General features: G+C 39.2%; 1 protein-coding gene across 1 annotated transcript in view; it reads right to left on the reverse strand.

The window, feature by feature from the left end:
• Positions 1-511: 511 nt before the first annotated feature.
• LOC126175704 (bifunctional coenzyme A synthase) overlaps positions 512-17921 on the reverse strand; it is a 121815-nt gene continuing 104405 nt past the window's right edge. Inside the window, exons 5-6 of the mRNA XM_049922639.1 lie at positions 12447-12629; positions 512-1619 (exon numbers count right to left, since the gene is read on the reverse strand). Of these exons, the coding sequence (XP_049778596.1) occupies positions 1416-1619; positions 12447-12629 (387 nt within the window). The 3' untranslated portion in view covers positions 512-1415. The remainder of the gene's footprint in view (positions 1620-12446; positions 12630-17921) is intronic.

Raw genomic sequence — 17921 nt, forward strand, 5'->3', positions numbered from 1 at the left:
AACAGAATTCTTCATAATTATTTTAAGTATAGCTGCACTATAAGGGAGACCTGTTCAAAAATATTTATCCCACTTGTTTAAGAAATTGGAATAGAGAAAATGTTAAGCTGACACACAAAATGATAGATGGAAGGGAGGAATGAACGAATGAATGAAGATTAGGATTTAACAATGTGGTCATTATAAAAGAAGCAGGCTCTGTTTACCTAAGCCAATCTCTCATACACTCCTGAAGGAGGAAATAATGGAAAACTTAAAACTGGATATAGCTTTGTCATTTGAACCATATCCTCCAGAACATGAGTCCAGTGTCTAACAGCTGTAAAAACTAAAATGATTTTCCTACTCCGAGTGCACTGCTTAACACTTTTAGACTCATTACAGCATGAGTATATCATATGTCCTAAACTGTGGAAAAAAAAGTATGTTTGGATAGCAGCTGAAAAAGGAATAAAACTGTTTTATAACATGTATAAAATATTTATTTCTGTAACAGAAAAATTTTCACATGTTACAAATGATGATACAGTATTCACTGCAATGTTGACATGGTTATGAAATAGTCACTGTATAAAAGATCCATTAAATGTATGTATCAGTTCTCAACAACAAAATAATAAGTACAAACATTTTCTGTGTGTTTTGGGTTAAAGTACGCAATTTTCTTCAAATCTTAACAATTATGAACACTGGCATGCATATACATTGTACAATATAGCAACAATTGGAAAATACAATAAAGTTGTGCTCAATTAAAAATCTAGCTCAAGAAACACATATTCAACAATGAACGTTCTTTGGTGACACTGATGTGGACTGTGTAAAATAGAATTTATACTGTACATAAATAAGTGATACGGATATACCGAGCACCTTATAAATTGTAAAGACACTGCTATAGTAACAGGCTTAAAAATTTATAACTTTATTAAAACAGTTCTGAATGAAAAAAATTGAATAAAAACCTCTTAAGTGATAGAGAAAGGAGACTTAACACAAAATAAGTTTCAGCATAAAACATTATATTTCTTATAAAAGTAAAAGGAAAATTCAGAGTGAATGGAATACGGTTTTACTGTAGCTGACGTGGGAAAATTCCATGGCTACTTCATGCAATGTCATGCAAAATAAATGTGTGGATCTGAGATCATTATGTACATATTTCCACTCACAAAAATTCAAAACATATACAACACTGTTGCAAGGAGTATGCAAAACTCTAATAACCCATTAACAAAGGAATGTTCCATCAAACTCAACTGGATGATAACTGCCACTATATAGCACGTTGCAAAAAAAAATGTTGTCTGGTAATACGCTGCCTTCAACATACAATAAAAATCTATGTTCATGAACTATTTGTGTATCCACATTCTAAGAAAAAATATCAAACCTACAGTGTTTTCTAATCTATTTCATTGTTTAGCATCTCCATGCAGGAATTGTTGTAACTGAGTCCATGCTTTATTAACCTGAACCTGGGTAAATTCAGGACTCCATAATGTACAGAAAACAACGTTTGACTTTTCAACCAGTTCTGTGTTGGCTGTCTGGTTACTGAGCCTGGCCTTGGCATCAGATTCACTTAAATTATTGCGTGACTGCAATCTCTTCACAGACTGGAACAAGAAAAACAGAAGAATTATTTTATACGAGTTAAACAAACCCTCTTTCACTTTCTGCATTTCAATATGCAGTTGAAATCAAACAATGGACTGTTCTAAATGGAATAAGAACATGAATTAGGGTATCTTGCTACACACCACTTAGAGAAGGTGTTGGGACTTTACCCTATATCTAAGTAACCTCCAGCAGTCTTACTTTTAAATGTACTTGTCCACTGCTCAATGTACATGTAGACATATCATTAAATTTTCAGCTCTAAAGTGATCCCTAATACCTAAACACTCTCAGACTCTGAAGCTTTATGAACATAGTCTCATGGCAATAATAATTCGTAAAATGTTTTCAAGACAAATCTCATCTTTAAAAAATACATCAGCTTTTAACAGAGTTGTTCTCTATTATTACTATTATTATTATTAAGCAACTGACTATTGTATAGTCGCATTCAACATCCCACTGCTGGTCATTGCAATGACAGTGATGTCTTCATGCCAATGCTAGTCACATCTTAGCGAAAGTTTATTGTTAATGAAAGGCACAAATTTAGTTTTTAACAGCTGCTGTTCTTCTGTTTAAATGTACATTTTACTGTTCTACATCCCTGAAATTTCTTTGTCATTATGAGTTCTATGGAACTATGAATTTAACTTGGGTATTTTGTATCAGTTTCCCGGCACATGTCTCGCCAAGGTTGATTTTTATTTCAACAGTAGACACTGGAATATCTTTATCTTCACTGCAAGCCAACTTTTTCCACAATGAGTAGAAATTTTAGGAGGAATTTACAGACTTAAATGTATTCTCCAATAGATTAGAAGAGCTTTGGTAGCAGCAAACAGCTTAGATACTAACGTTTTCAGACATTTTTATTTTCCTGTGGGTATAAATACTGAAAGAAATATGTTTCCACTATTTTGTTCAATACAAACTCTTCAGTTTTAGAGGTGTGTTGCAGAGCCCTGAAGTTGTTACTCCAGTGTTCTTTTAAAACCTTTAGTAGCTGGATCAATTTAGGGAGCATCCATCCAGCATCTGAGATGACTTTTGTTCTATATTCTATTGTATTTAGTATAATGTGTTTCTGTACCATTTGGTAAGTATGAAACATACACCATGGGCCACCAGTTAGGTAGATTCTTGCAAAATGCAGGTATCACTGCTTCACCAGTTCATGACTGAAAGCCTCATGTGAATTTAGGAAATTCTTATGATGGACCTTTGCTATGAAATACATACAGAAATAAAAACTGAAATACAGATAGTTGATGTACCTTTATTCATTAAGTGTGTTTCGAAACCCACACACACCAAGGCAACTATCCTGAACTCATGGAGGCCACCTTGCTGTGTACACTGTTCAGATCTTCAAAGAATATTGAATTAGGCAAACAAAGCTAAAGTAGGGCTGCTTCTTCAGCATTGTAGATTTGACAAGCAGTTCAGTTATGGTGTTTAATCAAACTGCAAAATGTTTTTTGTATTCTTCAGCTGCAGTTTGATCAGCTGATTGTAATTCCTCTAACACCACTTTCCAAATTCATTGACTAATTAACTAATTTATTTTCTGCATATATCTTTCTGTAATGATTCAGGACCAAAGAGACCATATGTTAACATTTACATTATTGGTACTAATAAACAGAGGCATGGCCTTAACTTTTTTTGGGGGGCACCTAGGAGATGCCTGGATGTTCGCTTTTGTCTTTTGCCATCCCACCCTCATCTTGTAAGCATCGTGCTCTGTAGTTTTGTATAACTTATGATGTGTTCAGCTAATTCAGAAAAAAAATGTGTTCCAACATTTTCTTGTCATACCAGTCCACATATCTATGCTAACTGCCAAAGTCTTAACAGTTTCATTTTCTGCCTTTTGTGGAAGAGACGTAAAACTTTGGTTTTGGAATCAATCCACTATCGCTGAGACCTTATTCAAATTTTCAACATTTTTTGTTCACTTATTGTACAACCTGAATTTGCAGTTATTTTGAGACTAAGTCTGAGAATTTTAACTATACACAGCATAGAGTGATTACCTGATCATGGTCCACAATTTACAATTCAAAATTCCACTGGTCCACATCTCTAGCTGCGCTGCTCCCAACACCAATCTGGGATAATCATGTCATGCAGCTTCAGCACATATTTAGTAAGCAGAGGTGGAAACCATTTCTAACTCCCCATCTACATCAAGTTTCTGAATTCCATGACAAGTGTTGAATCTGTGTAGCCAGCTGTAAGAAAATGCATATTCATTTTCTGATAACATCAGGGCTTACCGGAACTGTTAACCTTTTTCCATAATTGCGGGCTCAGTCACTGGTTTTCCTTCAGACCTTTTGATACAGAACCACTTGAACAAAATTTCACCCATCTGATCTAGTTTGGGCTTTTTCAAAGTTTTTGTGTTTCAATGCCTTTTACTGCAGCTGACTGTGAGGCAAACATCTGAAGTTGACTTTTATTATTATTATTATTATTATTACTTATTATCCGATTATAGAAGCAGCAGCTTAATTTTCTTCCATAATTTTATTTCTACTCTCATCTTTCTCAATCCAATTAATGTTGTCAAACTTTTATTGGATTGTAAGCATAAAATGTTTTTGTGTTTCACTTTCACTCTGTTTTGAGGGGTGTTTCATTGAGAAAACATTGCCACAAAAATACAAAGCACAACTGTAATTGCAATACAGAATAGCACTATAATCATGATTACAATAATTAAAAAAAACCACACATTTTAATCTGTAGACAACTGGTGCAAGACAGAAGCTGTCTGACAGGTGGCAAACAATTGTTGATACTGCACGACTAAAAATTGTTGACCCCTGACGAGTAGGACCAAATTCTGTCAAATGCATTCAAAATACTCAGTATGTAGGGAGTTACAGGGTGTATACGTGGACAAGGAAAAAAAATTCCCAGATTTTTCCCGGATTTCCCGGTTAAAAATACACTTTCTCCCGGGTGACAGTATATTTTCCCTTATCAATCTTTTGAATGATTATGGTTTTATACACGGCCATACAATTTCCCGGCACTTCAGAAAACGAAACTCAGAGAAAATGATATGTTTTGGAAATATCTTTGATATGCAGCAACATGTACGCTGTGTATTTTCGTATTACAAAAGTACACATTGGAATTCCACCAAACATCACATGTTACTTTTCGAATCATTGAAATAGAGATTTCGATACGCTTTTGTAAGCCGTTCGTAGCTCATGTCACGTGATCTCGCCAGCCGATGACTGCGGATATTCAGAGCGTAGGACACACGATGTACTCAGCCAATAGCAATATCACCGGTAAGTAGCACGAACACATAAACAGGGACAGTTAATAGTTTAAATTAATATACAGTGTTGCTACAAGAAAAGCAAAGCTTTCACATACAATATTGGTTTCAAGCTGCAAGAGAAGCTACACTTTCGCATATACTGTTGATATTTTTTGCGCGTGTTACACTTTAAGATATATCACACAAATGAGCCGGTAAAATTTTTAATAGTGACATAAATGTCTGATCTTGAGGGTTCGAAATTCTTCTAAATGGCTCATCAAAGAGTTGATTTTTGAACGTCATCAAAGAGTTGATTTTTAAATGAGAATCAAACGCTCTGTGATTTAATAAATTCATGGTACATTCTTGCACATAGTTCAACTTACGTAAAAGGATATTTACTTTGAAAGTAACACTTTTCAAACCACCATTCGCAATATTTTCCCGCGACCTGTTACAAATAGGTTCGTTTCAGCAGTTGCCGGAGACCGCAGATAACAGGCGACACCGCGCTTGGGTGGCTATCATGACGTAGGAAGCCCGTATGAACGTACTTGTAAAACATTGAAATATCATACATTATGTCATAAAAGAAACAAGACATCAGAGGATACTGCAAGAGCATCGAAATTTCGTGAACCATATTAAAATGTGCACATTTAAAGTGCATACTTAAAGGGCACATTCATATGTCCAGATTCCCAATGAAGTAGATCTCGACCTGATATTAAGCTTTTCAGTGTGGTTTTCGGGATGTAAGTTTTCTTGGAGCACCAGTACTGTATTATATCATGTTTGGTTCTTTATTATGGCATAATGCCATACGTGCTAGAAAATGAAAACGTTCACTTGAAATGCACCGAACAGTTGAAACTAGCTAGTACTGTGGATTTTGTTTCAAATATATTGACTACCTCTGTGGAAAAGGTTAACAAAAGTCAAATTTCTTTAGCAAACAGACAAAAAAAACTTCATTGTTCCACAAGGCGATTAATGCTTGACTGTCAGAAAGGTGGAAATAAAATAAAATCTGAAACTAATGACATAGCCTTCCGTAATTATGTGAATATGTTTTAATTCACTTGAGAGCTCCCAGCCACAGATATTCGTTTTGTTTTCATTTGACGTGGGAGTAAACGAAGGGGAAACAGCAAAATCACTAAATGTAAACATGGGTCACGTGGAGACTACCCACTATAGCTCAGACTGTTCTGCGCATCAGCCCCGGATCTACGACATATATATATATATATATATATATATATAAAAAGAAAGATGATGAGACTTACCCAACAAAAGCGCTGGCAGGTCGATAGACACACAAATAAACACAAACATACACACAAAACTCTAGCTTTCACAACCAATGGTTGCCTCGTCAGGAAAGAGGGAAGGAGAAGGAAAGACAAAAGGATTGGGTTTTAAGGGAGAGGGTAAGGAGTCATTCCAATCCCGGGAGCGGAAAGACTTACCTTAGGGGGAAAAAAGGACAGGTTTACACTCGCACACACACACATATCCATCCACACATACACAGACACAAGCAGACATTTGTAAAGGCAAAGAGTTCGGGCAGAGATGTCAGTCGGGACGGAAATACAGAGGCAAAGATGATGTTGAAAGACAGGTGAGGTATGAGCGGCGGCAGATTGAAATTAGCGGAGATTGAGGCCTGGCGGATAGCGAGAAGAGAGGATATGCTGAAGGGCAAGTTCCCATCTCCGGAGTTCTGACAGGTTGGTGTTAGTGGGAAGTATCCAGATAACCCGGACGGTGTAACACTGTGCCAAGATGTGCTGGCCGTGCACCAAGGCATGTTTAGCCACAGGGTGATCCTCATTACCAACAAACACTGTCTGCCTGTGTCCGTCCCGACTGACATCTCTGCCCGAACTCTTTGCCTTTACAAATGTCTGCTTGTGTCTGTGTATGTGTGGATGGATATGTGTGTGTGTGCGAGTGTAAACCTGTCCTTTTTTCCCCCTAAGGTAAGTCTTTCCGCTCCCGGGATTGGAATGACTCCTTACCCTCTCCCTTAAAACCCAATCCTTTTGTCTTTCCTTCTCCTTCCCTCTTTCCTGACGAGGCAACCATTGGTTGCGAAAGCTAGAGTTTTGTGTGTATGTTTGTGTTTATTTGTGTGTCTATCGACCTGCCAGCGCTTTTGTTGGGTAAGTCTCATCATCTTTCTTTTTAAATATATTTTCCCACGTGGAATGTTTCCCTCTATTATATATATATATATATATATATATATATATATATATATATATATATATATATATATATATATGTGTTCACCTTGTAGTGCACATCTTTCTGAAAAGTCTGAAACCTAAAACATATGTATTCGAGGAAATGAAAGACATATTATTTTGTCTTAAGTATGCGAAAGTGCAGTGTCACGATTCTTCATAAAGCATTTTTCTACCACACGTCCAAACTACAGTATATTCAGGACAGTGGAAATTGAAATGTCCTTGTGGTGGTTCTCCTTTTCCCAGTCGGCCGGTTTGACAGCCTGCCCCTCTTAAAAGAATCTCTCAATTAATAGCGGATGGGATTATTTGTAATCGAGAGAACAAGAACTCTTCAGAAAATCTGAACTCTTTATTGCCTATTAGTTAATAACTTGCTGTTTTGTGCGACATAAAATTAAATATAGGATATATAAAACCAATACTGACAAGAGTTAAGCAAGAAATTACACATTTCTTCAAACCTTAGCTCCTTGCATTTTTTCTCTCTAATCTTACTACAGCTTTACATCGCGTGCTTTCCTTTCTGCGAAAGAATCTATTACCCCATCAAAGTTCGTCAAACGTTTCGCTACATGAAAAATTGAAATGTCGTTATCTAATACTGAAAAAGCTGTTAATACAAATAATACCCAAGACTGGTGTGGTTTCTCTATTTTGTCACTGTCTGCCAGATAAAACAAAATAGGCCTTTCTAATATGGCAGCAGTAGCAATATCAAATGCCTATTAGGCCTACTACAAGCAAAAAGCTTTATATTACGAAATAGTTTCACATTTCATTCATATGCACCAGATTCTCAAGCATGAGATCGAAAAGTAGTATTACGAAATTTTTACATAAATTTGGAATCATCTTATTCTTCCATAATTTGTGTGATGTCACCGTTTCTTCTCCTTCCTCGTTCTAACAAACAATCTTGTCATCACCAATTCTATAGCTATTGCTGCCATTGTCAAAATTTGTTCGTCGATTAACTTCACTAACCCTGCCAGAATCAGAGGTTTAGTTATCCCACGATTATTTTCCGGTTAGGCGTTATTACATGTTCGAACAACACGTTTTCTGCGTTACTTCCAGAATAGAACTTACGTGGCTGCTAGCCGGTGACTGTACTACTGGTCCTTACTAGTGTAGCGAGCTGCCAAAAATTTTCTGTCAAAATTTCATTTTCTTGGATACACCGAGAAGACAGTACGTAATCTTTCTCACTTGTTATTCCTGTCAGTCGTTTATTTCCATTCTGATAGTCTGAATCTATGGATTTTGCTAGTAATTATAACAATGCTGATCATTCGCAAATCCAATCAACCACATAATCAGACAGCGATTGGCATTCATCCCTTCGGCTTTACTCCCTCAGCTCATATAGCCTCGTCCCCTTTTGTCTGCGGAAAGTTTATTTCTAGATGCGAAGAGGATTCTCCTGACAGAGACATCATGTACACTATGCATGCATTCATAAGTCAACTTATAATTTATTCAGAAATAGACTTAAAATGTGTTCAAAAATACTCAAAAACTAACAGGGAAGCGCTTCAAAATCGTATGAATAATCGATAGACAAATGTGCACTGGATGCTAGGCGCTTTGTGAAACAAGTTTTTTCCCTCAAGAATATGAATTTGGCGCCCCCTTTTCCTGGTAGATTGGAGGCAATTTGTTGTTATAAAGCACTGCATAGTCTTCCTAAAGCCTTTGACACATTTTCAATTGGCAGACGCTTGCATGAGCACTGTGTGTCGTCGTTGTATATGGCACATTTCCTTTGCAATTTAAGTAATTTTCGTTTTTTTTTTTCTCGTTTATGTTGTATTGTTGAAGTATTATTCTGCAGTAGCGGGATACAATAATATCCATTGTTGAAGTACCGGTTCTCGCCAGTCAAAATTACAAAAATCTAACTGAAAACTAAAGCAACGAAAAATTCCCGGAATTCTAAAAATATCCCGGATTTTTCCCGGTTTTCTCCCGGATGAAAAAATTCCTGGGTTTTTCCCGGATCTCCCGGGTCGTATACACCTTGAGTTATTCTGGATTATTGAACATGCCAGTCTGTCACGGACCTTTATTACATCGTAAAATGAGGCAATTGCTTAGTGGTGCACAGGCAATAGTGATGAAAAAGAAAAGAACATACCGTATTTACTCGAATCTAAGCCGCACCTGAAAAATGAGACTCGAAATAAAGGAAAAAAAATATTTCCCGAATCTAAGCCGCACCTGAAATTTGAGACTCGAAATTCAAGGGAAGAGAAAAGTTTTAGGCCGCACCTCCAAATCGAAACAAAGTTGGTCCATTGTAATATGAGACACGATTTAGGTCGAATGAAAGATGATACAGCTACAGTAGTTTGGTTCGAGTCGTAAGCTTAGCAGTTAAGCTTTACCAGGTAGCCATTGCTATGCGTCAGGCGCTCCGTCCGTATTTATAAGGGTACCCTTATTTTGCTTTGATCTGATAAGTGCCGTTTTCTTTGTTATAGGTGTTTACGTCACTAAGCTGAAAATGCAATACTGTACTGTGTCATGCATTGTTTGTCGCATTCTGATAGTGCGTATTTACGGCCTGTCGCCACTCGCGACATGACTTGCTTTATGCGCGCTACCGCCGCTTAAAAAAAAGAAAAGAGGAATCATCTCATTAGCGAAACAATGGCAAGAGACTGCTATTTGTTGTTACTTACACTGCTGCTTTATTTGATAACCAACAAGAACCAAATAATAGACTGCGTATGATAGAACATGTTCTGAACGAGAGTTAGGCGCAAATTTTTCTCCGTTTGAAAATCTTTGCGGCCGCTTATTTAGTACATCAAATTTGCACAGAAATTAGTCATCTTACATTTAAAATTGAGTCAGTTGCCGTGCTTCATTTCTGACTATATCACTATTAGGCATAAGAATAATACGAATATAAACATGACACGCTACGTATATTCTTCCGCGTTTGCTGTTGTTTCACTCTAGTTTCGTAGTTTATTAGGCATGCAGGATTTAAATGAGATAGCAGCAAACACGAAAGAATACATGGCAAAATGTTTATTTTCGTATTATTCTTATGGTGAAGAGAATACTGCATGTGATTCACATTTCATCAGGTTCCTATTAGCAACCATCTCTTCTCACAGGTAGGAAAAAACTCAGAACGTAGAGTTGGCCATATTGACAAACATCCGTAACAGTCTTGCCAGTCGGATTTTCGTAGTACATTGAAATTCTGCTACATTCGAAGATGAACAATACGGAATTTGTATTTACTTCGTTGGATAATGTGGCCGAAACAAGGGGCGGAGAAAAAAAAGTTTTGGCGCCAGTATTTATCTTTGTGCCCACAAAGCATGCTTGTGTGGCGCTACATATATTCGACGGCAGAAGTTAGATGTGGCGGCACCTACCAACATTTTTCAGAACCTCCGCTTGCTTTGCACTCGATTCTAAGCCGCAGGCGGTTTTTTGGATTACAAAAACCGGAAAAAAAGTGCGGCTTAGATTCGAGTAAATACGGTAACTACATATGGTTACTAGTAAAGTTATTGTGATTTACATATGACATGTTTCTCATAGCAAAGCACATTAGGTGTGGTATCTGTTATGGTTATTGTAACCTCTCTGAAACTACGTGCTACATCTCATTGAACATACTCCCCACTGTAATTTATGACTAGTGACAGTTGTCAGCTGCTCTTTGTGCGCAAATCATGATAGTTCAAAAGAAAAATGTCTTTTACGTATGGTACATTAATTTTTTTTATTTATCTCAGGCACACAAGTGTGTTTTGTCTTAGTTACTTAGTTACAAGGTATCTTCAGTGTGTGGCTTGAAACATATCACTATTTTTCATTTGTTATATGTTGAAAACAGTGACCGAAGTGAGAACTGCTAAACTTCCAACCAGTTTGCCACCTGACAGAAAGCTGTTTGGCTTAAAATTAATGAATTGGATGCTGATCTGTAAGGACTTGTGCATTTTATCAGAAAAACCTCAATGAACTGTTTTAAATCTGTAACTTATACATACAATCAATCTGTACGTGCAAATGAAAAAATCGTGTAATATTTCAAGACACCCACTGAAGATGACTTGTAACTAAGGCGAAATGCATCTGGGTGCACAAGATAAATAAAAAGCTAAGTGCAGCATAAAGAAGGTGTTTTTGTTTTGAACTAATGTCATTTACATACAGCTGCTGCGAAAATAGACAACACAAGAAACTTGTTAAATCACAATTTGTTTACAAAAATGGACATGCATAAAACAGAACTCACTTTCTCCCAGACAGGAGCACTATTATTTATAATCAACAATGTCAATTATTGCAGATCATACTTCTATTACATTAATAATAAAGACCCAGAATCTTTCAGAAAATATAAGGTGAAAGAAATACATCTAGTTAGCCAGAATCCAACTTGCTATCTTTCCATTCATAGTTCATGATTCTGTTGACTATGTTACAGCTTCAACACCCAGCCACGCCTAATCAATGTGTTACACAATTAATCATAATTAATGTGTTACACAATTAATAGAAATGTCTAAAGACTGTAATCACAATTATCATTATCTGATATTTAACTGTTACACACTACACCACATTTAACACGCTTTTGCTAAATCATAAATGCACTGTAGCATTGAAATGGCATACTTTACAGCACAAAATTTGTAACACAAAAAGTATAAAATACAAGAAGCCTATCTCTACCGATATGTAGTTTCCTAGCGTTTTATAACAACAAATCGTTCCCAAAACAAGGCATTTTCGAGATATCCTCAATCAAATGGTGCTCAGAAACACTTATATTCATAGCACGTAATAATATAAAACCCACCAAATACTGAGTTCAGCTCCTTATGAATTAATAAAAAATGGCATCTTCTAGGTTTGCTTGTGACGTAAAATCCACATTGCACCTACATGGACAATTTCCTCCCAACGAGACAAAAATATGACTTGACAGATTCTTTCTTTTACACTTTGCAACGTAATGTAATGTAACGTGAATTTCAACACACTAAAATCACTAGACTTGAGCAGCTCTTCATCCATGAGTGCTTTTTTGTCCTGTGAAATGATGTGTTAAGTGATGGTGGACCCCGCTAAACAGGAATAAGTCATTTAATGTTGTCAGGGCAAATAAGATACCTGTCAGAAGCTGATGTTTTTTAAATAATCTCATGTTGCTCTAAGTATGAGAATGCTTAAAAGTTCTTTTAAATCTATATTTAAAACAAGAAACAGATCCAATATGTATGGATATTTAAGTGTGTTACCTCTTCAGGACTAATCAAACAAGTCCATACTTCATGACAATGTTTATCCCAATTGGCCTGTAAAAGAACTGCTGCTTCAACGATGACAACTTCTTTTCCAGCTCTGTACATTTCTTGAGCTCTTTCTTTAATAACAATGAGCATGGCAGGCCACAACAGTTCATTCAATGATTGTAATTTTTCCTGTGAAACATTAAATTTAAATTCAGAACTAAGGGTGTGATAAATACAATGAAAGACAAAACGTATAAAATGAAATACCATATAACCATAACTATTATGTGGTGCATCGGATAACTGCAAACATTTTCTCCAAAGCTGTTCTCAAACTGATATAAAAATGTGTAAGCTCTTTGTGGACTCCTAAACTTAAGTTAATTTCGTTGCATAGTTTTTCGCATGGAAAATGCTTTTCCCCGGCTATGTCAATTTAAATACCCTTTTAAGGTTGCCCTTAATTATAAAGGCAGACTAACTGTGTAACCATATCAATGACACAAAACTGAATACAGTGTATTATTTTTCAGTATTGTTAACACTCTATGAATTTTATGTAAATGTTATTCTGAGGCCAATTTTCCAAAATCAAAATATGAGTTTTCATCTATTTTAGCCAATAAACAAATGTTATTATCATAAAAAAATTAAATGAATGTGGACAAAAGAAAAATACAAAAAAGGTACAAAAACTGAAAGCAAATCAAAATAAGCCATACTTCATGCTCAGCTCATCAGAAACAACCTAATGGATGAACTACTACATCTACTTCTACATATATACTCTGGAAGCCACCACACAGTGCATGAAGGAGGGTACCTCATATTGCTACCAGCTGTTCCCTTTCCTGTTTCATTTGCAAATGGAAGGTGGGAAAAACAACTGCATTTACACTTCTGCCCACCCTCCACGAACCACAGACCTTGCTCGTGGTGGGGTGGCTTGCTTGCATCAGCAATACAGACAGCTATACCGCAGGTGTAGCCACCACAGTGTGGTATCTGAAGTGTGGCAAGACAAACATTTGCTTCCTGAAAAGGGGCAGCAGCCTTTTCGGTAGCTGTAGAGGCAACGGTCTGGCCTTTTAACTTAAACCAAAATGACATTACTGCACTGGTACTGTGAATGGCTGAAAGCAATGGGAAACTACAGACCTAATTTTTCCCTGAGGGCATGCAGCTCTACTGTTTGGTTAAATAATGATGGTATCCTCTTGGGTAAAATATTCTAGAGATAAAATAGTCCCCCATTTCATCACCAGACGGGGACTACTTGAAAGGATGCAGTCATCAGGAAAAACAAAACTGGTATTCATGTAGAAGTTACATATAGTTGGAATTGGTGAAGTTTGGTAGCAGGAGGAACAAGGCTGCCGGTCAGTTGAATACAGGGTTATAAATAAAAAAATCAAATAACATGCAGGAGTAGGTTTAATAATGAATAAGAAAATAGGAGTGCGGATAAGTTGCTATGAACAACATAGTGAATGCATTATTGTAGCCAAGATAGACATGAAGCCAACACCCACCACAGGTTGGTTGGATTAAAAGAAGAGGAAAGGGGCCAAACTACAAGGTTATCAATCCCTTGTTCTGAATAAAAGAATGCCATAAGTGTGAGAATAAAACAAAGAAGACTGACAACTCAAAACGGAATGAAAGGAAAAATCACAAGAATGATGAAGAGCAACAAACGTGTAAATGGACAAAAGGGGGACAAGAAAACCACAGAACGCAAGAAACGGGATGAAGAGATTAAAACAACAAAGCAGATTACCATGGCTGGCTGACCATGAGAATAAAAAAGGTGAAGCCAGCCACTCTGCAATACATTAAAACCTCCACCCTAGAAGCACTAGGGTGGAGGACACAGAGGGACAAAGGACATGCACTAAAACTTAGACCAAATGATAAAACCTACTCTCATGAATAAAACGTAAAACCAAATCAGGCACTGTCAGATAAAATTAGTGGCAACGAGTCCGGTACCCCAAGATTTCATCGCTGGGCAGTCAAAGTGGGACAGTGCACCAGAATATGGGCCACTGTCAGACGGGCGCCGCACTGACAATCAGGCGGGTCTTCACGGTGCAGGAGGTAACCGTGGGTTGCCAAAGCGTGGCCAATGCAGAGCCGGCAGAGGACAAATGATCCCCTGCGAAAGGCCTGCATGGAAGTGCATTCGTAGTCTACTTAATGAGACGCAGTTTGTTGTGTGTACTATTATGACATTCTGTCTCCCAAATCCGAAATATCCTACGGCGTAAGTCTGAATGCAGGTCAGGTTCAGAGATGCCCATCTCTAGAAGCAGTTTCTGCATAGCCTGGTTGGTCAGCCTGTTGGCAAGTTCATTGCCTGGGATGCTGACGTGTCCTGGGGTCCACATAAACACCACTGAATGACGGAACCGGTAAAGGTAATGGACGGACTCCTGGATGGACGCTACCAAAGGATGGTGAGGGCAGCACTGGTCAATAGCTTGTAGGCTGCTGAAGGAGTTAGTACACAGAGGGAATGATTCCCCGAGGCATGAACGGATATACTGAAGTGCACAAGAGATGGCCACCAGCTCTGCAGTGAAAACACTGCAGCCATCGGGTAAGGAATGCTGTACAAAATCGCCTTCATGGATGTATGCGAAGCCAACATGACCATCAGCCATCGAGCCATCGGTGTAAACCACTTCAGAGCCCCGGAACGCGCCAAGAATCGAGAGGAAGTGACAGCAGAGAGTGGCAGGAGTAACTGAGTCCTTAGAGTCATGTGAAAGGTCCAGACGATTCTGCAGCTGAGGTGTACACCATAGAGGTGTATGTGGACGGATCTGGATGGGAGGTGGTAAAGGGAAGGACTCCAGTTCAGACAGAAGGGATCGCATGCGAACTGCAATAGTTAGCCCTGACCTGGGCTGCCGATGTGGGAGATGAAATGCCACAGGTGGATAAAGGAGATGGTAATTTGGATGTTCAGGAGAACTACGAATGTGTGCAATGTAACTGGCGAGCAGTTGTGACTCCCATAGTCAAGGTGGGATTGAACAAGGGCTTTGTAGAGCTGCAGCAGAGAACAGCGATCCCAGTTGGTGCTGCTCAGGCAGCGGAGGGCATTGAGGTGCTGCCAGCACTTCCGCTTAATCTGACGAAGGTGAGGTAGCCAAATCAATCAGGCATCGAAAACCAGTCCTAAGAATCGATATGTCTCCACTACAGTGAGTGGATCGTCATGAAGGTAAAGTTCTGGTTCTGGATGAACAGTACGACATCGACAGAAATGCAGGACACATGACTTAGCGGGCAAAAACTGGAAGCTGTGGGTGAGAGCCCATGACTGCACCTTGAGGATGGCTCCCTGTAGGCACCTCTCAGCAACACCAGTACTGGTGGAGCAGTATGAAATGCAAAAGTCGTCTGCATACACAGAGGGTGAGATGGACGGCCCTACAGCTGCTGTTAGAAATTATGACACAATCAATACATAGCCCTGTGGGACCCCGTTCTCCTGGATATGGGGGGAACTATGGGAGGCACCAACTTGGACACGGAAAGTATGGAGCAACAAGAAACACTGGACAAAAATCGGGAGCGGACCTCGGAGACCTCACCCATATAATGTGTCGAGGATATGATGCTGCTAGGTGGTGTCGTACACTTTGCTTAGATCAAAAAAAGACGGCAACCAGGTACTGGCTGTTCAGATGGCACACTCGAGGGACACAAGAAACCTCCCTGACATGGAGCCAGTAGGCCATGTGACTCCAGGACCCAACCCAACCGCCGACATACAATATATTCCAGCAGCTCGCAAACAACTTTGCTGAGGCGGATGGGCCGATAGCTATCAACATCAAGCAGGTTTTTACCAGGTGTGAGCACGGGAATGATGGTCCCCTCCCGCAGTTGTGATGGAAAAATGCCATCGCACCACATCTGGTTGAAGATGACAAGGAGATGGCGCTTGTAGTCAGATGAGAGATGTTTAATCATCTGACTGTGGATCCGATCCAGCCCAAGAGCTGTGTCGGGGCAATATGCAAGTGTGCTGAGAAGCTCCCACTCCGTATATGGGGCCTTATACGGTTCACTGTGGCATGTAGTGATCGAGAGGACTTACCTTTCCAACCGCCGTTTGAGGGTGCGAAAGGCTGGGGGGTTGTTCTCCGATGCAGAGGCTCGAGCATAGTGCTCAGCAAAGTGCTCGACAATCGCGTTTGTGTCGGTACATAGCACACCACTGATGGTAACGCCAGGGACACCTGTTGGGTCTGGTATCCAAAAAGACATCTGATCTTCATACAGACTTGGGAAGGTGACGTATGGCTCCCAATGGTCGACCCGTACCTCTCCAAACATTCCTGATTCCGCTGTTTTATAAGCTAGCGTACACGTACACACTACTTCTGGTGACCACCAAGGGACTGTCTTTCGCCGGGGGCACCCTAAAGAGCGAGGACTCGCATTTCTGCTGCAGAAATGTGGTGGTAGTCAGCTGCTCAACCATCGCACCGATGTTACCATGTGGGGGAGAGTCAACGGTGACATCTGAGGTGAAAGTTTCCCAGTCCACCTTGTTTAAAGCCCATCTGGGCAGGCGTCCGGGGCAGTGACAGGAAGATGGGGAAGTGGTCACTACCACATGCGTTGCCATGTGTTCTCCAGTGGATATATCGGAAAAATCCTATGCTGCAAATTGATAAATCAATGCCCGAGTAACTACCAATGTGCGACACTGAAATGTGTGGCGGCCCCAGTATTTATGAGGCAGAGGTCTAACTGAGACAGTAAAGTTTTGACATCCCTGCCTCAACCAGTAAGCACGGTGTCACCCCACAAGGGGTTATGGGCATTAAAATCTCCCAAAAGTAGGAAACGTTTATGGAGTTGATCAATCAGTGCAGCTAATACATTCAGGGGTACTGCACCATCTGGGAGAAAATATACATTTCAGACAGTTATTTCCTACGTCATCCGTATTCTGATAGCCATAGCTTCAAGAGGGGTTTGAAGGGGGGGGTGGGGGGGATGGAGTGGTTTTGCTCCTGAAGTAGGTGGTGCGGGAGCAACAGGGAGGGACTATAACGGGGGGGAAAGGAATACAGTAGACAACGAATGGGCAGCCTTGAGAGATGAAATAGTGACGGCGGCAGAGGATCAAACAGGTGAAAAGACAAGGCCTAATAGAAATCCTTGGATAATACAGGAGGTATTGAATTTAATTAAGGAAAGGAGAAAATGTAAAACTGTAGCAAATGAAACAGGCAAATGGTAATACAAACACCTAAAGACTGAGTTTGACAGGAAGTGCAAAATGGATAAGCAGGAATGACTAGAGGTCAAATGTAAGGATTTAGAAGCATAATTCACTAAGGGGAAGAAAGATACCAGCTACAAGAAAATTAAAAGAGCCCTTTGGAGAAAAGAGAAGTGGAAACATGAATATAAATAGCTCAGATGGAAAACCAGTCCTCAGAAAAGAAGGGA

The sequence above is a fragment of the Schistocerca cancellata genome, chromosome 3 (assembly GCF_023864275.1).
Source record: "Schistocerca cancellata isolate TAMUIC-IGC-003103 chromosome 3, iqSchCanc2.1, whole genome shotgun sequence".
In the NCBI taxonomy this organism is placed as follows: domain Eukaryota; kingdom Metazoa; phylum Arthropoda; class Insecta; order Orthoptera; family Acrididae; genus Schistocerca; species Schistocerca cancellata.